This window comes from Hyla sarda, chromosome 2 (assembly GCF_029499605.1).
Source record: "Hyla sarda isolate aHylSar1 chromosome 2, aHylSar1.hap1, whole genome shotgun sequence".
Classification (NCBI taxonomy): Eukaryota; Metazoa; Chordata; class Amphibia; order Anura; family Hylidae; genus Hyla; species Hyla sarda.
Window position 1 is genome coordinate 513,029,004 of NC_079190.1, and position 24,636 is coordinate 513,053,639.

The 24,636-nt window shown below is 44.4% G+C and overlaps 1 protein-coding gene across 4 annotated transcripts in view; it reads right to left on the reverse strand.

The window, feature by feature from the left end:
* GRAMD1C (GRAM domain containing 1C) overlaps positions 1 to 24,636 on the reverse strand; it is a 165,450-nt gene that overhangs the window by 72,979 nt on the left and 67,835 nt on the right. For all 4 annotated transcript variants that reach the window (XR_008889167.1, XM_056559942.1, XM_056559943.1 and 1 more), the window contains 4 exons: positions 18,918 to 19,002; positions 18,711 to 18,814; positions 15,111 to 15,206; positions 12,758 to 12,838 (listed from right to left, as the gene is read on the reverse strand). Coding sequence is in view for 3 of the 4 variants with exons in the window: in XM_056559942.1 (XP_056415917.1) it covers positions 12,758 to 12,838; positions 15,111 to 15,206; positions 18,711 to 18,814; positions 18,918 to 19,002 (366 nt within the window). In the remaining variant the exon portion in view is untranslated. The remainder of the gene's footprint in view (positions 1 to 12,757; positions 12,839 to 15,110; positions 15,207 to 18,710; positions 18,815 to 18,917; positions 19,003 to 24,636) is intronic.

Consider the following 24,636-nt stretch of genomic DNA (forward strand, 5'->3'; position numbering starts at 1 on the left):
TATACAAGAATATAACTACTATAATACTGCCCCCTATATACAAGAATATAACTACTATAATACTGCTCCTATATACAAGAATATAACTACTATAATACTGCTCCCTATATACAAGAATATAACTACTATAATACTGCTCCCTATATACAAGAATATAACTACTATAATACTGCCCCCTATATACAAGAATATAACTATTATAATACTGCCCCTATATACAAGAATATAACTACTATAATACTGCTCCTATATACAAGAATATAACTACTATAATACTGCTCCTATATACAAGAATATAACTACTATAATACTGCTCCTATATATAAGAATATAACTACTATAATACTGCTCCTATATACAAGAATATAACTACTATAATACTGCTCCTATATACAAGAATATAACTATTATAATACTGCCTCCAATATAGTGCCCCTGATTTACTGAGAGTGTTGTGTAGGTCTCTTTGTGGGTTTTAATTCCCTACAATGTATTTTTCACGGTATTTACTGAGGTTTCCCTACATTTTTCGCTTTTTTTTTTTTACACCTGTTCTGATCTGTCGGGTTTTCCTCAGCTGAAATCCACCACATTTTCTGTGGAAACCTTAGTAAACATGTTGTTTTTTGTGAAAATGTCAGGGCCCGCCCCTTTATTGTGGCCGTGCCCACTTTCCCCGATGGTCACGCCCCTTTTCTGGGATTTAGTGAGGTTTTTGTCAATTCTGGGGCAAATTCTGACGCAGACAGAATGTGGCAAAACATGTCGGGTTTACAATAGTAAATCAGGGCCATAGTGTCATTGAAGAACCCAGAATTTGTACCAGTGGTGTCCAAACTCTGGCCCTCTAGATGTTGCAAAACTACAACTCCCAGCATGCCCTAACAGCCAATGGCTGTCCGGGCATGCTGGGAGTTGTAGTTTTGAAACAGCTGGAGGCACCCCTGAGTGGAAAACACTGACCAATACTATATATATGTATTGGAACTAAACCAAAAAAGGAGGGAAAAAAGCAAATTGGACACAATGTCACCAAACTCCAAAAATGGTCTGGACACAATTATTGGCACCTTTCATAATTGTGGATAAATAAGATGGTTTCCAGCATGTGATGTTCCTTTATACTCACCTGGGGCAAGTAACAGGTGTGGGCAATATAACAATCACACCTGACAGCAGATACAAAGGAGAGAAGTTCACTTAGTCTTTGCATTGTGTGTCTGTGTGTGCCACACTAAGCACGGACAACAGAAAGAGGAGCAGAGAACTGTCTGAGGACTTGGGAACCAAAATTGTGGAAAAATATCAACAATCTCCAGGTTACAAGTCCATCTCCAGAGATCTAGATTTGTCTTTGTCCACAGTGCGCAACATTATCAAGAAGTTTACACCCCATGGCGCTGTAGATAATCTCCCTGGGAGTGGACAGAAGAGAAAAACTGATGAAAGGTGTCAACGCAGGATAATCCAGATGGTGGATAAGCAGCCCCAAACAAGTTCCAAAGATATTCAAGCTGTCCTGCAGACTCAGGGAGCATCAGTGTCAGTGTGAACTATCCGTCGACATTTAAATGAAATGAAACGCTATGGAGGAGACGCAGGAGGACCCCACTATGGAGGAGACCCAGGAGGACCCCACTATGGAGGAGACGCAGGAGGACCCCACTATGGAGGAGACCCAGGAGGACCCCACTATGGAGGAGACCCAGGAGGACCCCACTATGGAGGAGACCCAGGAGGACCCCACTATGGAGGAGACCCAGGAGGACCCCACTATGGAGGAGACCCAAGAGGATCCCACTATGGAGGAGACCCAGGAGGACCCCACTATGGAGGAGACCCAGGAGGACCCCACTATGGAGGAGACCCAGGAGGACCCCACTATGGAGGAGACCCAGGAGGACCCCACTATGGAGGAGACCCAGGAGGACCCCACTATGGAGGAGACCCAGGAGGACCCCACTATGGAGGAGACCCAGGAGGACCCCACTATGGAGGAGACCCAGGAGGACCCCACTATGGAGGAGACCCAGGAGGACCCCACTGTGGAGGAGACCCAGGAGGACCCCATTATGGAGGAGACCCAGGAGGACCCCACTGTGGAGGAGACCCAGGAGGACCCCACTATGGAGGAGACCCAGGAGGACCCCACTGTGGAGGAGACCCAGGAGGACCCCACTGTGGAGGAGACCCAGGAGGACCCCACTGTGGAGGAGACCCAGGAGGACCCCACTGTGGAGGAGACCCAGGAGGACCCCACTATGGAGGAGACCCAGGAGGACCCCACTATGGAGAAGACCCAGGAGGACCCCACTATGGAGGAGACCCAGGAGGACCCCACTATGGAGGAGACCCAGGAGGACCCCACTATGGAGGAGACCCAGGAGGACCCCACTATGGAGGAGACCCAGGAGGACCCCACTATGGAGGAGACCCAGGAGGACCCCACTGTGGAGGAGACCCAGGAGGACCCCATTATGGAGGAGACCCAGGAGGACCCCACTGTGGAGGAGACCCAGGAGGACCCCACTATGGAGGAGACCCAGGAGGACCCCACTGTGGAGGAGACCCAGGAGGACCCCACTGTGGAGGAGACCCAGGAGGACCCCACTGTGGAGGAGACCCAGGAGGACCCCACTGTGGAGGAGACCCAGGAGGACCCCACTATGGAGGAGACCCAGGAGGACCCCACTATGGAGGAGACCCAGGAGGACCCCACTATGGAGGAGACCCAGGAGGACCCCACTATGGAGGAGACCCAGGAGGACCCCACTATGGCAGGAGACCCAGGAGGACCCCACTATGGAGGAGACCCAGGAGGACCCCACTATGGAGGAGACCCAGGAGGACCCCACTATGGAGGAGACCCAGGAGGACCCCACTGCTGACACAGAGACATAAAAAAGCAAGACTACATTTTGCCAAAATGAACTTGAGTAACCAAAATCCTTCTGGGAAAACGTCTTGTGGACAGATGAGACCAAGATAGAGCTTTTTGGTAAAGCTCATCATTCTACTGTTTACCGAAAACGGAATGAGGCCTACAAAGAAAAGAACACAGTACCTACAGTGACATATGGTGGAGGTCAGTGATGTTTTGGGTTGTTTTGCTGCCTCTGGCACTGGGGGCCTTGAATGTGTACAAGACATCATGAAATCTGAGGATTACCAATGGATTTTGGGTCGCACTGTACAGCCCAGTGTCAGAAAGCTGGGTTTGCGTCCGAGATCTTGGGTCCTCCAGCAGGACAATGACCCCAAACATACGTCAAAAAGCCCCAGAAATGGATGACAACAAAGAGCTGGAGAGTTCTGAAGTGTCAGCAATGAGTCCAGATCTAAATCCCATTGATCACCTGTGGAGAGATCTTAAAGGGGTACTCCGGTGCTTAGACATCTTATCCCCTATCCAAAGGATAGGGCATAAGATGCCTGATCACGGGGGTCCCACCGCTGGGGACCCCCGTGATCTTGCACACAGCACCACAGTAGAAATCAGTCCCCGGATCATTTTTCATTCTGGGTCTGATTACCGGCGACCACAGGGCCGGCGGCGTGTGATGTCACGCTCCGCCCCTCAATGCAAGAATATGGGAGGGGGCGTGACAGCTGTGGTCGCCGGTAATCAGACCCGGAGCGAACATGCTCCGGGGACTGATTTTCACTGGGGTGCTGTGTGCAAAATCACGGGGGTCCCCAGCGGCGGGACTCCCGCAATCTGGCATCTTATCCCCTATCCTTTGGATAGGGGATAAGATGTCTAAGCGCCGGAGTACCCCTTTAAAATTGCTGTTGGGAAAAGGCGCCTTCCAATAAGAGAGACCTGGAGCAGTTTGTAAAGGAAGAGTGGTCCAACCATCCGGCTGAGAGGTGTAAGAAGCTTATTGATGGTTATAGGAAGAGTGGTCCAATATTCTGGCTGAGAGGTGTAAGAAGCTTATTGGTGGTTATAGGAAGAGTGGTCCAACATTCCGGCTGAGAGGTGTAAGAAGCTTATTGATGGTTATAGGAAGAGTGGTCCAACATTCCGACTGAGAGGTGTAAGAAGCTTATTGATGATTATAGGAAGAGTGGTCCAACATTCCGGCTGAGAGGTGTAAGAAGCTTATTGATGGTTATAGGAAGAGTGGTCCAACATTCCGGCTGAGAGGTGTAAAAAGCTTATTGATGGTTATAGGAAGAGTGGTCCAACATTCCGGCTGAGAGGTGTAAGAAGCTTATTGATGGTTATAGGAAGCCACTGATTTCAGTGATTTTTTCTAAAGGGTGTGCAGCCAAATATTAAGTTAAGGGGCCAATAATTGTGTCCGGCCCATTTTTGGAGTTTGGGGACATTATGTACAATTTGCTTTTTTTCCTCCTTTTTTGGTTTAGTTCCAATACACACAAAGGGAATAAACATGTGTATAGCAAAACCTGTGTTACTGCAATCCTTTCCTGTGAGAGATACTTCATTTTCTATAATAATTTCAGGGGTGCCAACATTTACGGCCATGACTGTACTACTATACAGTCAAACATGCTGGGAGTTGTAGTTTTGCAACAGCTGGAGGCACCCATGGGTGGGAAACACTGACCTATACTTTATATTACTACATAGTCCAACATGCTGGGAGCTGTAGTTTTGCAACAGCTGGAGGGCCACAGTTTGGACACCACTGCCCTATACAGAGAGGAGTAAATGCTCTCAGACTGTATAGAGTCTCAGTGAGATGATGATGGATAAGACAAATGGTGGAGAAGAACTGATACCCCTTCCCTTCAAATACTGAAGGACAGGATAGGAGAGGTGAGGAGGATGGAGAACCTTTCTGCACTTATAGCTAATAAATTACATGTGTTTAATGACTTATGGTCACCTTGGGACTCTCTAGAAGCTATTTCACCACCTTAGCCGTTCTCTTCCTCAGGCAAAGTCAGACTGTGATCCTCATTCTGTAGTTTCCTCTCTTCTTCCTTTCATATTTTCTTTTTTGACTTTCATGTCTTTCCTTCTTCTATTATCTATTTTTTATATTACTGTAGTTTATTTTTACGTCTCTAGTGTGAATTCTACGTGTTATACAATGTGATATTACATCGGACCCAATCGACCATTGGTTCTTCTCACAGACTTGGATTGTTCTATTCTATACTGTTATGTCTCTACACATGACAATTCATGTTCTATACATTGTAATGATGATACATGTTATACTTTGGTTACTTTGTTTACTTCTACACTGGAGGTGACTTTATACTTTCTTGCTTTACCTTTTACATGGTATTTGATGTGTATAAAATGTCTTGGAAAATATTTCTACATAAATAAACAGTTATTTAAAAAGACCTGCAGACAATACTGGGGACAGAACAGGTTTGTCTGCACTGGACATCATTTCTTTCTTTCCTCTGTGTCAGTTTCAGGTGAATGTAACCAAGATACAGGTTTCGTCAACTAAGATCTCCAGCGTCATGTCTCCAGCAGAGGAAGCGGGGACCGCGGGGTGAAGTCCGGGCTACAACCCTATTCTGGTTTACTAAATCATTGAAAGGGGCAGAACTTTTGGGAGATTTCTGATACAGAGCTTTAAAGGGGAAAAAAACTGGAAAATTTTTTAATCAACTGGTGCCAGAAAGTTAATCAGATTTGTAAATTACTTCTATTAAAAAATCTTAATCCTTCCAGTACTTCTCAGCTGCTGTATGCTCCACAGGAAGTTCTTTTCTTTTAGAATGTCCTTTCTGTCTGACCACAGTGCTCTCTGCTGACACCTCTAACACCTGCTCTGGATAGTTCCTGACATGGACAGAGGTGTCACTAGAGAGCACTGTGGTCAGACAGAAAGGAAATTTAAAATGAAAAGAATTTCCTGTGGATTCTACAGCAGCTGATAAGCACTGGAAGGATTAAGATTTTTCAATAGAAGTAATTTACAAATCACCAGTTGATAAAAAAAAAAAAAACTTTTCCAGAGGAGTACCCCTTTAAACCCTGTGCAGATGGACACCTGATAAAATGCTGGTTACCTGCAGGGACCACTATTGGGAGCTAAGGAGGAGTAAGCATCCAGTGTGTCATTATCCTGTACCCCAAGTGTTATCATCCTGTACCCCAAGTGTCATCATCCTGTACCCCAAGTGTTATCATCCTGTACCCCAAGTGTTATCATCCTGTATCCTGAGTGTTATTATCCTGTACCCCAAGTGTCATTATCCTGTACCCCAAGTGTTATCATCCTGTACCCCAAGTGTTATCATCCTGTACCCCAAGTGTTATCATCCTGTACCCCAAGTGTTATCATCCTGTACCCCAAGTGTTATTATCCTGTACACCAAGTGTTATCATACTGTACCCCAAGTGTCATTATCCTGTACCCCAAGTGTTATTATCCTGTACCCCAAGTGTTATCATCCTGTACCCCAAGTGTCATTATCCTGTACCCCAAGTGTCATCATCCTGTACCCCAAGTGTCATCATCCTGTACCCCAAGTGTCATTATCCTGTACCCCAAGTGTCATTATCCTGTACCCCAAGTGTCATTATCCTGTACCCCAAGTGTCATCATCCTGTAGCCCAAGTGTCCTCATCCTGTACCCCAAGTGTCCTCATCCTGTACCCCAAGTGTTATTATCCTGTACCCCAAGTGTCCTCATCCTGTACCCCAAGTGTTATCATCCTGTACCCCAAGTGTCATTATCCTGTACCCCAAGTGTCCTCATCCTGTACCCCAAGTGTCCTCATCCTGTACCCCAAGTGTCATCATCCTGTACCCCAAGTGTCATTATCCTGTACCCCAAGTGTCATTATCCTGTACCCCAAGTGTTTTTATCCTGTACCCCAAGTGTTATTATCCTGTACCCCAAGTGTCCTCATCCTGTACCCCAAGTGTCCTCATCCTGTACCCCAAGTGTCATCATCCTGTACCCCAAGTGTCATCATCCTGTACCCCAAGTGTCATCATCCTGTACCCCAAGTGTTATCATCCTGTACCCCAAGTGTCATCATCCTGTACCCCAAGTGTCATCATCCTGTACCACAAGTGTCATCATCCTGTACAAGTGTCATCATCCTGTACCCCAAGTGTCATCATCCTGTACCCCAAGTGTCATCATCCTGTACCCCAAGTGTCATTATCCTGTACCCCAAGTGTCATTATCCTGTACCCCAAGTGTTATCATCCTGTACCCCAAGTGTTATCATCCTGCACCCCAAGTGTTATCATACTGTACCCCAAGTGTCATCATACTGTACCCCAAGTGTCATCATCCTGTATCCCAAGTGTTATTATCCTGTACCCCAAGTGTCATCATCCTGTACCCCAAGTGTCATCATCCTGTACCCCAAGTGTCATCATCCTGTACCCCAAGTGTCATCATCTTGTACCCCAAGTGTCATCATCCTGTACCCCAAGTGTTATTATCCTGTACCCCAAGTGTCATCATACTGTACCCCAAGTGTCATCATCCTGTACCCCAAGTGTTATCATCATGTACACCAAGTGTCATCATCCTGTACCCCAAGTGTCATTATCCTGTACCCCAAGTGTCATCATCCTGTACCCCGTGTTATTATCCTGTACCCCAAGTGTCATCATACTGTACCCCAAGTGTCATCATACTGTACCCCAAGTGTCATCATACTGTACCCCAAGTGTCATCATACTGTATCCCAAGTGTCATCATACTGTACCCCAAGTGTCATCATACTGTACCCCAAGTGTCATCATCCTGTATCCCAAGTGTCATCATCCTGTACCCCAAGTGTCATCATACTGTACCCCAAGTGTTATCATACTGTACCCCAAGTGTCATCATCCTGTACCCCAAGTGTCATCATCCTGTACCCCAAGTGTCATCATCCTGTACCCCAAGTGTCATTATCCTGTACCCCAAGTGTCATCATCCTGTACCCCAAGTGTTATTATCCTGTACCCCAAGTGTCATCATCCTGTACCCCAAGTGTCATCATCCTGTACCCCAAGTGTTATTATCCTGTACCCCAAGTGTCATCATCCTGTACCCCAAGTGTCATCATCCTGTACCCCAAGTGTTATCATCCTGTACACCAAGTGTTATCATCCTGTACCCCAAGTGTCATCATACTGTCCCCCAAGTGTTATTATCCTGTACCCCAAGTGTTATTATCCTGTACCCCAAGTGTCATCATCCTGTACCCCAAGTGTCCTCATCCTGTACCCCAAGAGTCATTATCCTGTACCCCAAGTGTTATCATACTGTACCCCAAGTGTCATCATACTGTCCCCCAAGTGTTATTATCCTGTACCCCAAGAGTCATTATCCTGTACCCCAAGTGTCATCATCCTGTACCCCAAGTGTCTTCTTGACGTTGTCCCTTGAATTGTGCAGTGTGAGTGTTTCCCATGATAATATTGGTTGAGTGGAGGGGTGTGCGGTGGAATAGTCCGGGTGACGTCCCCGGCTCCCAGGTCCATAGATTGGCTTTGTTTGCTCTTTGCTATTGACCTGTAGTAACACTCTTCACCGACACAAGGATTGTGCCCTCTGCCCGGCACTGAAGGGCAAAGTTTGTGCTTTACTATTATCAGTGATATTATTAGATGTGTGTTATATGCCAAGATTATTAGTAGTGTCATGGCAGACATTATTATCCTACCATCATCATCATCATCGGCTTTAACTGCATGAAAGACAATAAGCAGGAAGACTCAGGAACCATTGGGGAGATTTATCAAAACCCGTCCAGAGGAAAAGTTGCTGAGTTGCCCATGGCAACCAATCAGATCGCTGCTTTAATTTTTGAAACAGCCTCTGAAAACTTAAAGAAGCGATCTGATTGGTTGCTATGGGCAACTCAGCAACTTTTCATCTGGACGGGTTTTGATCAATCTCCCCTATTATCACTACAGCCACACAAACCTAACTAAAGGGGTTCTCTAAGGTCACCTATCAGAGGACAGCATAGGATAGAGGGGAAGGTGTCATGGAGAAAGCCTGTGAGTCCTGCCTCCCCCACCTACTCATAGAGAAAGCCTGTGAGTCCTGCATCCCCCACCTACTCATAGAGAAAGCCTGTGAGTCCGGCCTCCCCCACCTACTCATAGAGAAAGCCTGTGAGTCCTGCATCCCCCACCTACTCATAGAGAAAGCCTGTGAGTCCTGTATCCCCCACCTACTCATAGAGAAAGCCTGTGAGTCCGGCCTCCCCCACCTACTCAGAGAGAAAGCCTGTGAGTCCTGCTTCCCCACCTACTCATAGAGAAAGCCTGTGAGTCCTGCTTCCCCCACCTACTCATAGAGAAAGCCTGTGAGTCCTGCTTCCCCACCTACTCATAGAGAAAGCCTGTGAGTCCTGCTTCCCCACCTACTCATAGAGAAAGCCTGTGAGTCCTGCTTCCCCCACCTACTCAGAGAGAAACCCTGTGAGTCCTGCATCCCCACCTACTCAGAGAGAAAGCCTGTGAGTCCTGCCTCCCCCACCTACTCATAGAGAAAGCCTGTGAGTCCTGCTTCCCCCACCTACTCATAGAGAAAGCCTGTGAGTCCTGCATCCCCACCTACTCATAGAGAAGACCTGAGAGTCCTGCCTCCCCCACCTACTCATAGAGAAAGCCTGTGAGTCCTGCTTCCCCCACCTACTCATAGAGAAAGCCTGTGAGTCCTGCATCCCCACCTACTCATAGAGAAAGCCTGTGGGTCCTGCCTCCCCCACCTACTCATAGAGAAAGCCTGTGAGTCCTGCTTTCCCCGCCCACTCATAGAGAAAGCCTGTGAGTCCTGCATCCCCCACCCACTCTAAGAGAAAGCCTGTGGGTCCTGCCTCCCCGACCTACTAATAGAGAAAGCCTGTGGGTCCTGCCTCCCCCACCTACTAATAGAGAAAGCCTGTGAGTCCTGCTTCCCCCACCTACTCATAGAGAAAGCCTGTGGGTCCTGCTTCCCTCACCTACTCATAGAGAAAGCCTGTGAGTCCTGCCTCCCCCACCTACTCATAGAGAAAGCCTGTGAGTCCTGCTTCCCCCACCTACTCATAGAGAAAGCCTGTGGGTCCTGCTTCCCTCACCTACTCATAGAGAAAGCCTGTGGGTCCTGCTTCCCTCACCTACTCATAGAGAAAGCCTGTGGGTCCTGCTTCCCTCACCTACTCATAGAGAAAGCCTGTGAGTCCTGCTTCCCCCAACTACTCATAGAGAAAGCCTGTGGGTCCTGCTTCGCCCACCTACTCATAGAGAAAGCCTGTGAGTCCTGCCTCCCCACCTACTCATAGAGAAAGCCTGTGGGTCCTGCTTCGCCCACCTACTCATAGAGAAAGCCTGTGAGTCCTGCCTCCCCCACCTACTCAGAGAGAAAGCCTGTGAGTCCTGCCTCCCCCACCTACTCATAGAGAAAGCCTGTGAGTCCTGCATCCCCACCTACTCATAGAGAAAGCCTGTGAGTCCTGCTTCCCCCACCTACTCATAGAGAAAGCCTGAGAGTCCTGCATCCCCACCTACTCATAGAGAAAACCTGTGAGTCCTGCATCCCCCACCTACTCATAGAGAAAACCTGTGAGTCCTGCATCCCCCACCTACTCATAGAGAAAGCCTGAGAGTCCTGCATCCCCACCTACTCAGAGAAAACCTGTGAGTCCTGCATCCCCACCTACTCATAGAGAAAGCCTGTGGGTCCTGCTTCTCCACCCACTCATAGAGAGAGCCTGTGAGTCCTGCATCCCCACCTACTCATAGAGAAAGCCTGTGAGTCCGGCCTCCCCCACCTACTCATAGAGAAAGCCTGTGAGTTCTGCCTCCCCCACCTATTCATAGAGAAAGCCTGTGAGTCCTGCATCCCCACCTACTCAGAGAAAACCTGTGAGTCCGGCCTCCCCCACCTACTCAGAGAGAGCCTGAGAGTCCTGCATCCCCACCTACTCAGAGAAAACCTGTGAGTCCAGCCTCCCCCACCTACTCATAGAGAAAGCCTGTGAGTCCTGCCTCCCCCAACTACTCATAGAGAAAGCCTGTGAGTCCTGCCTCCCCCACCTACTCATAGAGAAAGCCTGTGAGTCCTGCTTCCCCCACCTACTCATAGAGAAAGCCTGTGGGTCCTGCTTCCCTCACCTACTCATAGAGAAAGCCTGTGGGTCCTGCTTCCCTCACCTACTCATAGAGAAAGCCTGTGGGTCCTGCTTCCCTCACCTACTCATAGAGAAAGCCTGTGAGTCCTGCTTCCCCCAACTACTCATAGAGAAAGCCTGTGGGTCCTGCTTCGCCCACCTACTCATAGAGAAAGCCTGTGAGTCCTGCCTCCCCACCTACTCATAGAGAAAGCCTGTGGGTCCTGCCTCCCCCACCTACTCATAGAGAAAACCTGTGAGTCCTGCATCCCCCACCTACTCATAGAGAAAACCTGTGAGTCCTGCATCCCCCACCTACTCATAGAGAAAGCCTGAGAGTCCTGCATCCCCACCTACTCAGAGAAAACCTGTGAGTCCTGCATCCCCACCTACTCATAGAGAAAGCCTGTGGGTCCTGCTTCTCCACCCACTCATAGAGAAAGCCTGTGAGTCCTGCATCCCCACCTACTCATAGAGAAAGCCTGTGAGTCCGGCCTCCCCCACCTACTCATAGAGAAAGGCTGTGAGTTCTGCCTCCCCCACCTATTCATAGAGAAAGCCTGTGAGTCCTGCATCCCCACCTACTCAGAGAAAACCTGTGAGTCCGGCCTCCCCCACCTACTCAGAGAGAGCCTGAGAGTCCTGCATCCCCACCTACTCAGAGAAAACCTGTGAGTCCAGCCTCCCCCACCTACTCATAGAGAAAGCCTGTGAGTCCTGCCTCCCCCAACTACTCATAGAGAAAGCCTGTGAGTCCTGCCTCCCCCACCTACTCATAGAGAAAGCCTGTGAGTCCTGTATCCCCACCTACTCATAGAGAAAGCCTGTGAGTCCTGCCTCCCCCACCTACTCATAGAGAAAGCCTGTGAGTCCTGTATCCCCCACCTACTCATAGAGAAAGCCTGTGAGTCCTGCATCCCCACCTACTCATAGAGAAAGCCTGTGAGTCCTGCATTCCCCACCTACTCATATATAAAGCCTGTGAGTCCTACTTCCGCTCCATGTATATCGAGAGGGAAATTTTGGCGCTTCTCCAAAACAGAAATAGAGGTTTAAAACATGGTTTATTGACTTAAAACAACGCGTTTTGATCATGGATCAGGATCTTGATCAGGCTTCTTTCTCTCCGACACACACACATACATAGGGGGAGATTTATCAAAACCCGTCAGGAGGAAAAGTTGCTGAGTTGCCCATAACAACCAATCAGATCGCTGCTTTCATTCTTCAGAGGCCTTTTCAAAAATGAAAGTAGCGATCTGATTGGTTGTTATGGGCAACTCAGCAACTTTTCCTCTGGACAGGTTTTGATAAATCCACCCCCATAGTGTTATAACCTATAGAACAATTGTTTTTTTTCTAAATATATTATGAACCTCCTTCTTATCACCAGAGCAGGAAGTCTCAACTTAGTCTTAGGCCTAGTTGTCAGACTGAAAATAGCAAGATTTTAGGATTAGTTGATAATATAGATTTGTTTACATGAAAACAATAATATAATCACAGCAGGGCAGGGAGTACAGCCAGGGGCTGTCGTTGCAAAGGTTACCGGCAATAGAGACCGTATAGTGATCAACTGCAATAAACATGAACATATCAATAGGAGAAGAAGAGAAGGCAACTGTAGGAATCCATCTCGGAGCCACCAGAATGCAAAGATTTTAGGAGCAAAAATATACCAAATGCAGAGTGCTGACTTACCTTTTCTAGGAGAACATTCTGCCACATGCGAAACATGTTTAAGAAACTTCTGTCCCTTGTAGCAAGTGATGTGAAAAAAAACTGAGAAAGAAAATAGTCATCAATATCCCTTCCATTTCACATCTGTATGATATAATGTAGAATACATAACAACTATAATACCGCCTCCATATACAAGAATATAACTACTATAATACTGCCTCCTATATACAAGAATATAACTACTATAATACTGTCTCCTATATACAAGAATATAACTACTATAAACAGTCCAACAAGATGAGTGGCACTATTGTGTGGTCTCCCTTAGTAACAGGTAAAGTTCTTAGCATACAAAGCGAGGCTGTGCAGGTGGACTGATAATCCAGGCTAGACCTGGAGGTGCAGGTAACGGTATAGTATTCATATGAATCCAAAAAGCAAGTAAAGAAAGAAGTACCGCACTCATCCACTGTCAAAAGCCGGGAACGGGAGAGGTTTATTTCAGATCATAAGATCGGAATAACAGGTGCAGGACGTGGAGGAGGGAAAAAAGCCACACACGACTAGTTTCACGCCGGACGGCGCTTTCTCTGGCTGACTTGGCTGCAGCCAAGTCAGCCAGAGAAAGCGCCGTCCGGCGTGAAACTAGTCGTGTGTGGCTTTTTTCCCTCCTCCACGTCCTGCACCTGTTATTCCGATCTTATGATCTGAAATAAACCTCTCTCGTTCCCGGCTTTTGACAGTGGGTGAGTGCGGTACTTCTTTCTTTACTTGCTTTTTGGATTCATATAACTACTATAATACTGCTCCTATATACAAGAATATAACTACTATAATACTGCTCCTATATACAAGAATATAACTACTATAATACTGCTCCTATATATACAAGAATATAACTACTATAATACTGCTCCTATATACAAGAATATAACTACTATAATACTGTCCCCTATATACAAGAATATAACTACTATAATACTGCTCCTATATACAAGAATATAACTACTATAATACTGCTCCTATATATACAAGAATATAACTACTATAATACTGCTCCTTTATACAAGAATATAACTACTATAATACTGCTCCTATATATAAGAATATAACTACTATAATACTGCTCCTATATACAAGAATATAACTACTATAATACTGCTCCTATATACAAGAATATAACTACTATAATACTGCTCCTATATACAAGAATATAACTACTATAATACTGCTCCTATATACAAGAATATAACTACTATAATACTGCTCCTATATACAAGAATATAACTACTATAATACTGTCTCCTATATACAAGAATATAACTACTATAATACTACATCCTATATACAAGAATATAACTACTATAATACTGCCTCCTATATACAAGAATATAACAACTATAATACTGCCCCTATATACAAGAATATAACTACTATAATACTGCTCCTATATACAAGAATATAACTACTATAATACTGTTCCCTATATACAAGAATATAACTACTATAATACTGCCCCCTATATACAAGAATATAACTACAATAATACTACATCCTATATACAAGAATATAACTACTATAATACTGCCTCCTATATACAAGAATATAACTACTATAATACTGCCCCTATATACAAGAATATAACTACTATAATACTGCCCCTATATACAAGAATATAACTACTATAATACTGTTCCCTATATACAAGAATATAACTACTATAATACTGCTCCTATATACAAAAATATAACTACTATAATACTGCCCCCTATATACAAGAATATAACTACTATAATACTGCTCCTATATACAAGAATATAACTACTATAATACTGCTCCTATATACAAGAATATAACTACTATAATACTGCCTCTTATACACAAGAATATAACTACTATAATACTGCTCCTATATACAAGAATATAACTACTATAATACTGCCCCTATATACAAGAATATAACTACTATAATACTGTTCCCTATATACAAGAATATAACTACTATAATACTGCTCCTATATACAATAATATAACTACTATAATACTGCTCCTATATACAAGAATATAACTACTATAATACTGCCCCCTATATACAAGAATATAACTACTATAATAGTGCTCCTATATACAAGAATATAACTACTATAATACTGCTCCTATATACAAGAATATAACTACTATAATACTGTCTCCTATATACAAGAATATAACTACTATAATACTGCCTCCTATATACAAGAATATAACTACTATAATACTGCTCCTATATACAAGAATATAACTACTATAATACTGCTCCTATATACAAGAATATAACTACTATAATACTGTTACCCTACATTTTCATGTAGTGCAGGAGTTTGGAGATTACCTTCTCGTTGTCGGTGGTGACCTGGATGGCATTGGGGATGAGCCGTGCCGTTTTCTCTTTGGTCATGGAGGTGACCTCTCTGAGGGAGATACATATCTGCAGGGAGACAACACTTCAGTACCAGGATTGGATCAGTGAACTAACAGAATATACAAAGAAAAACTAGTGAAAATATTCTTTAATTCAATCTACAAAGGATGCAAATAAAGCCCCTCCCCCATTCTTAATGTACGAACACGGTTCATGTATCACTTCTTGCTAGTCATCCAGCTGTGATCTGTGCCAGCACTGAAGAGGTCGTCCATGAGTGGAGTGTGACATAGAGGTGGTCCATGAGTGGAGTGTGACATAGAGGTGTCCATGAGTGGAGTGTGACATAGAGGAGGTCCATGAGTGGAGTGTGACATAGAGGTGGTCCATGAGTGGAGTGTGACATAGAGGTAGTCCATAAGTGGAGTGTGACATAGAGGAGGTCCATGAGTGGAGTGTGACATAGAGGTGGTCCATGAGTGGAGTGTGACATAGAGGTGGTCCATGAGTGGAGTGTGGCATAGAGGTGGTCCATGAGTGGAGTGTGACATAGAGGTAGTCCATGAGTGGAGTGTGGCATAGAGGTGGTCCATGACTGGAGTGTGACATAGAGGTGTCCATGAGTGGAGTGTGACATAGAGGTAGTCAATGAGTGGAGTGTGGCATATAGGTGGTCCATGAGTGGAGTGTGGCATATAGGTCCTCCATGAGTGGAGTGTGGCATAGAGGTGGTCCACGAGTGGAGTGTGGCATATAGGTGGTCAGAGAGTGGAGTGTGGTATAAAGGAGGTCAGAGAGTGGAGTGTGGGAGATATACATGTGGTCAGAGAGTGGAGTGTGGGAGATATAGGTGGTCAGAGAGTGGAGTGTGGTATATATACAGGTGGTCAGAGAGTGGAGTGTGGTATATAGGAGGTAAGAGAGTGGAGTGTGGCACAGAGGTGGTCAGAGAGTGGAGTGTGATATATATAGGTGGTCAGAGAGTAGAGTGTGGTATATATAGGTGGTCAGAGAGTGGAGTGTGGTATATATGGGTGATCATTGAGTGGAGTGTGGTATACATGGGTGGTCAGAGAGTGGAGTGTGGCATATATAGGAGTTCAGAGAGTGGAGTGTGGTATATAGGTGATCACAGAGTTGAGTGTGGTATATAGGTGGCCAGAGAGTGGAGTATGGTATACATATGTGGTCAGAGATGTGAACACCTCCCCCACCATGTGAACACCCCCCCCCCACCATGTGAACACCTCCCCCACCATGTGAACCCCCCACACCATGTGAACACCCCCCCCCCCACCATGTGAACACCCTCCCCCACCATGTGAACACCCTCCCCCACCATGTGAACACCCTCCCCCACCATGTGAACACCCTCCCCCACCATGTGAACACCCTCCCCCACCATGTGAACACCCCCCCACCATGTGAACACCCCCCCCCCACCATGTGAACACCCCCCCCACCATGTGAACACCCCCCCCCACCATGTGAACACCCCTCCCACCATGTGAACACCCTCCCCACCATATGAACACCCCCACCATGTGAACACCCCCCCCCCGCCATGTGACCACCCCCCCACCATGTGAACTCCCTCCCCACCATGTGAACACCCCCCCCACCATGTGAACTCCCTCCCCACCATGTGAACTTCCTCCCCACCATGTTAACACCCTCCACACCATGTGAACTCCCCCCCCACCATGTGAACACCCCTTCCACCATGTGAACACCCCTTCCACCATGTAAACACCCTCCCCACCATGTAAACACCCCCCCACCATGTGAACACCCCCCCCACCATGTGAACACCCCTTCCACCATGTGAACACCCCTTCCACCATGTGAACACCCCTTCCACCATGTGAACACCCCCCCACCATGTAAACACCCTCCCCACCATGTAAACACCCCCCCACCATGTGAACACCCCCCCACCATGTGAACACCATCCCCACCATGTGAACACCCTCCCCACCATGTGTACACCCTCCCCACCATGTGTACACCCCCCCCCACCATGTGAACACCCCCCCCACCATGTGAACACCCCCCCCCCACCATGTGAACACCCCCCCACTATGTGAACACCCCCCCCCCCCCCCCACCATGTGAACACCTCCCCCACCATGTGAACACCTCCCCCACCATGTGAACACCTCCCCCACCATGTGGACACCCCCCCCACCATGTGAACACCTCCCCCTCCATGTGAACACCTCCCCCACCATGTGAACACCCCCCCACCATGTGAACACCCCCCCACCACCACCACCATATGAACACCCTCCCCACCATGAACACACTTCCCACACCATGACAATAGTTGAGGGTCCTAAATGGAGGACACCAATTATTATCTTATTAATCTCTGATGGGGACCCCCAACCCCTTTATGTTTTGTCCAGGAATATTATATTTCCCCTATTTGCTGTAGGTACGGCTCGGGTTAGGGGTCAGAACATCCTCTTCAGTCTCTCTGCTCCTGTTATTAACCCTTACTTTGCTGTGTGTGACTGAAGCTCCTATGAGGTGCAGCTCTTATTGTAATAGACTAATGGTCACTTGTCTTACACACAGATCGGATTACAGCTCAGTCCTCCATGGAGCAGACGGGGCCCCGGGCATGAGATACAATGCAGGTGTAAGCATCGCTCCTGACCAGGCATCACGTGCTGCAGGCATAGAGCCAATCAGCTGCGGCCTCTTTGCTCACACCCCCAGAGGCGTTATATTTGAAGGTGAACACCAGAGAATGTAAAATGTTACCCTATCCACAGGATAGGGGTTAAGAAGCTGATGGCGGGGGGTCTGACCGCTGGGACCCTCCGCAATGGGACCCCGGCTCTCAGTGAGCAGCATGTGTCGTCTACTGGTATCTACCCTCCATTCATTTCTTTGAGAACGCAGATGATGCCCGAGTGCTGTAGTTGGTTGTTTTTTTTTCACGCTCCCATAAAGCCCCCCCCCCCCCCCCCCCCGTGATCAGCTACTTATCCCCTATCCTGTAGATAGGGTATAAGTTTATATTTGCCGGATTTCTCCTTTAAACCCCTGCTCAGCCTCCAGCCTTTTGTACCTTGACTTGTGACCTAACTATTCTCTTGCTGATTTTGTACCTCGCCGCTGTCCAGGTTATGACTTGGCCTGTCTGACATCTCATCGGTCTGTATGTTCTTTCCCTGTTTCTGTTTAACTCATTGTATCCTGACCTGATCCCTGACTTCTGTACTGTGTTTTGTTTTATTGCTTTGACTTTTGACTGCTGCGCCCTGCACCTTACTAAGGGTAGGGGTCATCATCCAGTTCATGTTCTGTTGCTTAGGGCGGATATTAAAGTAGGCAGGGAAAGTGGCTGAGGGCAAACTCAAGGCTGCACTATTCCGTGCCCTATGAGACAGCAGTGTTATCATGTGTTTAGAGGGTCCCGGTACTGCCCCTAATATAGGGTGACTGATCTATGGGTGCTCTTGTATCCTTCTTAGTGGCTGCTCTTTGGGCCCCAGAGGCTGTGGTGCTCGCGCCCTTGGGACATGCATTTAACATTGGTCACATGGGTGCTGGCATTACCGAAGTTTCCCATCGGAAGATATTGCTGTGGAAGCAGATCCAGTTCTCGGTCAAGTAGAGGCGCCCTTGGAGTAGGATGTCCTTTTGCAGGGCACAGGCGTAATCTGGAAGTCAATACAGGCCGGTTATATACATGGAGGTGTGAGGACTGATCATACATCTTCACAGGCCATTGCCTGACCACATGTGGTTGCGGGTCTCACTTACCTACTATGAGTTTCTCGCTTTCTGGTAAGTCCTTGAACAGTTTGCGAAACTCTTCACTCCTCTGCTTGTAGGTAGAGCTGGAGACCTGGAAGAGGAGGACATGTTTACAGTCAGGTATGGAGGGAGAGCCCGGCTTTACCTTTTGTATACCCACACATGATACAAGACAGTGGGATGAAGGTTCTCTATCCTCCTTTATACTTTATATTATTCTGAATAAAAATTAAAAGGTTTACATTCACTGACAACGTGCATTGGTCTTGAAAATGGCAAAAAATAAAGAAATGAGTAAAATAAAGCCCTGATGAATGCCGAGCATCCATGTAATACAGGCATGCTGGGAGTTGAAGTCTTGCAACATCTGGAGGGCCACAGTTTGAGACCACTGAAGTAACACATGATCATACCTTGTCCTCTAAAACAGCACAGTTAAATGAGACAAAATAGCTCCACCTAGAGGAAGACATACATATTACACCACACCTCTGGTTTACAGACCACCTGTAATATGTATGGAGGAATACATGTGTGTGTATGTATATATATATATATATATATATATATATATATATATATATACACACACAAACATACACACAGTATATATAGGTTCAATCTATTGTACAATACATTCGGAAAGTATTCACACCCTTTCACTTTTTTCACGTTTTGTTACCACGTTCCTTGTACTATAATAAAAACAGATTCAGGTTTCCCCATCATTCTGCCCTCAGTACCCCATAATGACAAAGTGATAACGTACGGTTAGAGTTTTTGCAAATTTATTAACCCCTTAAAGTGGTACTCCACTGGCCAGATGATTGTATTATTTGGTTACTGTTTGACTATTATTTGGTCCCTGTATGACTATTATTTGGTCCCTGTATGATTGTATTATTTGGTCCCTGTATGATTGTATTATTTGGTCCCTGTATGATTGTATTATTTGGTCCCTGTATGATTGTATTATTTGATCCCTGTATGATTGTATTATTTGATCCCTGTATGACTATTATTTGGTCCCTATATGATTGTATTATTTGGTCCCTGTATGACTGTATTATTTGGTCACTATATGATTGTATTATTTGGTCCCTATATGATTATATTATTTGGTCCCTGTATGATTGTATTATTTGGTCCCTGTATGATTGTATTATTTGGTCCCTGTATGATTGTATTATTTGGTCCCTATATGATTGTATTATTTGGTCACTATATGATTGTATTATTTGGTCCCTATATGATTGTATTATTTGGTCCCTATATGATTGTATTATTTGGTCCCTATATGATTGTATTATTTGGTCCCTATATGATTGTATTATTTGGTCCCTATATGATTGTATTATTTGGTCCCTATATGATTGTATTATTTGGTCCCTATATGATTGTATTATTTGGTCCCTATATGATTGTATTATTTGGTCCCTATATGATTATATTATTTGGTCCCTGTATGATTGTATTATTTGGTCCCTGTATGATTGTATTATTTGGTCCCTGTATGATTGTATTATTTGGTCCCTGTATGATTGTATTATTTGGCCCCTGTATGATTGTATTATTTGGTCCCTGTATGATTGTATTATTTGGCCCCTGTATGATTGTATTATTTGGTCCCTGTATGATTGTATTATTTGGTCCCTGTATGATTGTATTATTTGGTCCCTGTATGACTATTATTTGGTCCCTGTATGACTGTATTATTTGGTCACTATATGATTGTATTATTTGGTCCCTGTATGATTGTATTATTTGGTCCCTATATGATTGTATTATTTGGTCACTGTATGATTGTATTATTTGGTCCCTGTATGATTGTATTATTTGGTCCCTGTATGATTGTATTATTTGGCCCCTATATGATTGTATTATTTGGTCACTATATATGATTGTATTATTTGGTCCCTGTATGATTGTATTATTTGGTCACTATATATGATTGTATTATTTGGCCCCTATATGATTGTATTATTTGGTCACTATATATGATTGTATTATTTGGCCCCTGTATGATTGTATTATTTGGTCACTGTCTGATTTTATTACCTGGTGACTGTATGATTGTATTATTTGGTCACTGTATGATTGTATTATTTGGTCACTGTATGATTTTATTACCTGGTGACTGTATGATTGTATTATTTGGCCCCTGTATGATTGTATTATTTGGTCCCTGTATGATTGTATTATTTGGTCCCTGTATGATTGTATTATTTGGCCCCTGTATGATTGTATTATTTGGTCCCTGTATGATTGTATTATTTGGTCCCTGTATGATTGTATTATTTGGCCCCTGTATGATTGTATTATTTGGCCCCTGTATGATTGTATTATTTGGTCCCTGTATGATTGTATTATTTGGTCACTGTATGATTGTATTATTTGGTCACTGTATGATTGTATTATTTGGTCCCTGTATGATTGTATTATTTGGTCACTGTATGATTGTATTATTTGGCCCCTGTATGATTGTATTATTTGATCCCTGTATGACTATTATTTGGTCACTATTATGGACATTTATCAACGGGTTTAGTCAGGTTTTCTTTACTATAATTGTCGCAAAATTGTCGCAACTGCGACTATGCGATTTTTCGTGCGACATTTTGACTGGAAAGCGAGAAAAGCAAGTTTTCCAAAAATTAACTACGTAGTAATAATTTTAAAATGGACTACGGGTAGTCAGGAATTTATTAACCGCGACAGGGTTAAAAATTGACTAAATTTACTCCAGCTCAAACATGGAGCAGAAAAAGCTACTACCAAAGTAAAAAAGGGAAAATTGCTTACGTGAAAGAAAATTATCAACAGGCTGAAAGCAGTTGATAAATAAGTCGCACATAAGCAAAAAAAAAGTAAGGAAAAAATTACTAAAAAAAAGAATACATAAGCAAACATTGATAAATGTCCCTCTATATGATTGTATTATTTGGTCACTGTATGATTTTATTACCTGGTCACTGTATGATTTTATTACCTGGTCACTGTATGATTGTATTATTTGGTCACTGTATGATTGTATTATTTGGTCACTGTATGATTGTATTATTTGGTTAATGTATGACTATTATTTGGTCACTATGGGGGAGATTTATCAAAACCTGCGCAGAGTAAAAGTTGCCCAGTTACCCATAGCAACCAATCAGATCGCTTCTTTCATTTTTAACAAGGCCTCTGCAAAATGAAAGTAGCAATCTGATTGGTTGCTACGGGCAACTGGGCAACTTTTCCTTTGCACAGGTCTTGATAAATCTCCGCCTATATGCTTATATTATTCTTATATTATTTGGTCACTATATATGATTGTATTATTTGGTCCCTGTATGATTGTATTATTTGGTCCCTGTATGATTGTATTATTTGGTCCCTGTATGATTGTATTATTTGCTCCCTGTATGATTGTATTATTTGCTCCCTGTATGATTGTATTATTTGCTCCCTGTATGACTATTATTTGTTCACTATATGATTGTATTATTAGGGCTCTGTAGGATTGTATTATTTGGTCACTGTTTGATTGTATTATTTGGCGTGTGTAGTGTCATGTCTGTAATGGTCTGTGTTCACACACAGCCTATTGGTTTTGCTATGTTGTGAACAGTTTTATCTTCCCTTGTTAGGGAAGAGTTAAAACTCCCTGGTTATTTCAGCCCAGGCCTCTGTTAGCCAATAGCCTTTTGGGTGTGTCTATTTAATGTCAGCTCAGGCTAGCCTCTAGTGGTTGGCGATTAACTTCATATGGACTTCCTGATGGCTAGCTGCTGGATGCTAGACATGCTGCTAATGGAGGCTGGGTGAAACACTCTTTGTTTGAGCTTTTATCTACTATATCTGTTTTAGCATGCACTTTGTATTTTATGGTTTTAGCTATGTTATTTGGCATGCTCTTAGTAGATGTGTTTTTATATGTGAAGTTCTGTGTTTTATATTTCATCCTGACCACACTTCGATGTGTGTGCGCCGCTGGTCAGCAGTCCATTTGGATTTATTATTAATGGCTACTCCTATAGTGGAGTAGAGTGTCCATTCTGTGTGTCCAGTGTGAACAGTGTCCTAGAATTTATATCCTGTGGAGTCTGCTTAGATGCATTCGTATTCCTGTCTTGTGTTCAGTGCGAACAGTGTTCTATAATTATATCCTGTGTATCTAGATATCCCTGTTACCTGTCCATGGGGAATCTGGGGAATTGAGAATTAGTACAAGATATCGCCAAGGTGGACTCTGGGAGATTGCGTTCTAGTATCAACACATTCCTGTTTCTACTGGAGGTTATCTGGGGGATTGTGATAATTCCTGTGTAGCTATAGATCCCTGTTTCTGGTCCAGTGGGACTGTTGGATGTTCTGGAGGATTATACTATACTCCTGTCTGTTCCTATAATCTGTTTACTTATCCGTTTTCCTGTCTGGTGTTTTGAACTCTATTTGTTATTTAGTTCTTTATTCAGATCGAGTTTTGTTCATGAGGATCATGAGTCCTCTGTTCATGACCACTGAGCCCCCTGTTCATGTCCACTGATCTATGGTGTCCTCTGTTCATGACCGCTGATTTGTGTCCTCTGTACTACTCTGGGATCTGTGTCATCTGAACATATATACCATAGAGTTGTATGTTCCTGTTAGTTTTCTGGTTGGTGACCGACTATTTATTAGTATGTGTTTTTATTAGGCCCCAGCACTTTAGTTCAGGAAGCTACCGGCGCCCAGTTGTCGAATCACTGTTTAGCATGAGTGGGCAAGTAGGCAGGGAGAGCGGCTTTAGGGTCAGTTTAGGGCTTACACTCCCTGTCCCCTGGTCGGTCACTGACATGTAGGTTTTATTTATACAGTGTACGGTGATATGACTTTAACACTACATCATTGTAATATTTATATATTGTCCGGCTGTATCATTTGGGCCCTAAGGACCATTTCGCACTATTACAATCTGTGGATCGGGGGTTTACACGAGACTTTACTCAATTAATTTGTGACCTTTTGTGACCTGAACATAACCAAGAGACGTGGAAAAAAAAAGTGTTGTGTCTCAATGACAGGTCAGAAGGTGAGTAAAGGTGAATCTTGTAAGGGAATCCGGCCCAGCGGCAGGAAACATATATTTTAGGTGGCGTTTCTTGTATTCCTGGTATATAAATTTCTATGAATCATGTATATAATCCCATCTAGGAATCTCGTAAACACCACAATATCCTTCCTGATGTTTAGTATGTAGGCTCCATAAACTCTCCCATACTTTATAGCCATATTTTACTGCATGTGGAGGAGAGTGTGTAAATAGCAATGTAGTAGAAAATGAGCGAAGAACTAAGGGTTAAGGAGAACTAAGGAGAAATGAGCGCTAATCTTCAGGATGTCATGTGAAAAGAGCTCCATTGGCTGCCCTGGAATGCTGGGAGCTGTAGTTTTGCAACAGCTGGAGGTCCACAGTTTAGAGACCATTGCCATATAATGTCATGTTGTAGCGTTCATAGTCAATACTGCCATAATATACTGACTATATATCTATATACATACTGTATAAATACCATATAAAACTGTATAAAATAAAGTGCTATATAGTTCCCTCACCACCTTAGGCCTGGTTAACACAGTGTAACAAATGCCCATGAGGGTCCAGTTATAGAGAATACACATGAGGGTCCTGTTATAGAGAATACACATGAGGGTCCAGTTATAGAGAATACACATGGGGGTCCAGTTATAGAGAATACAC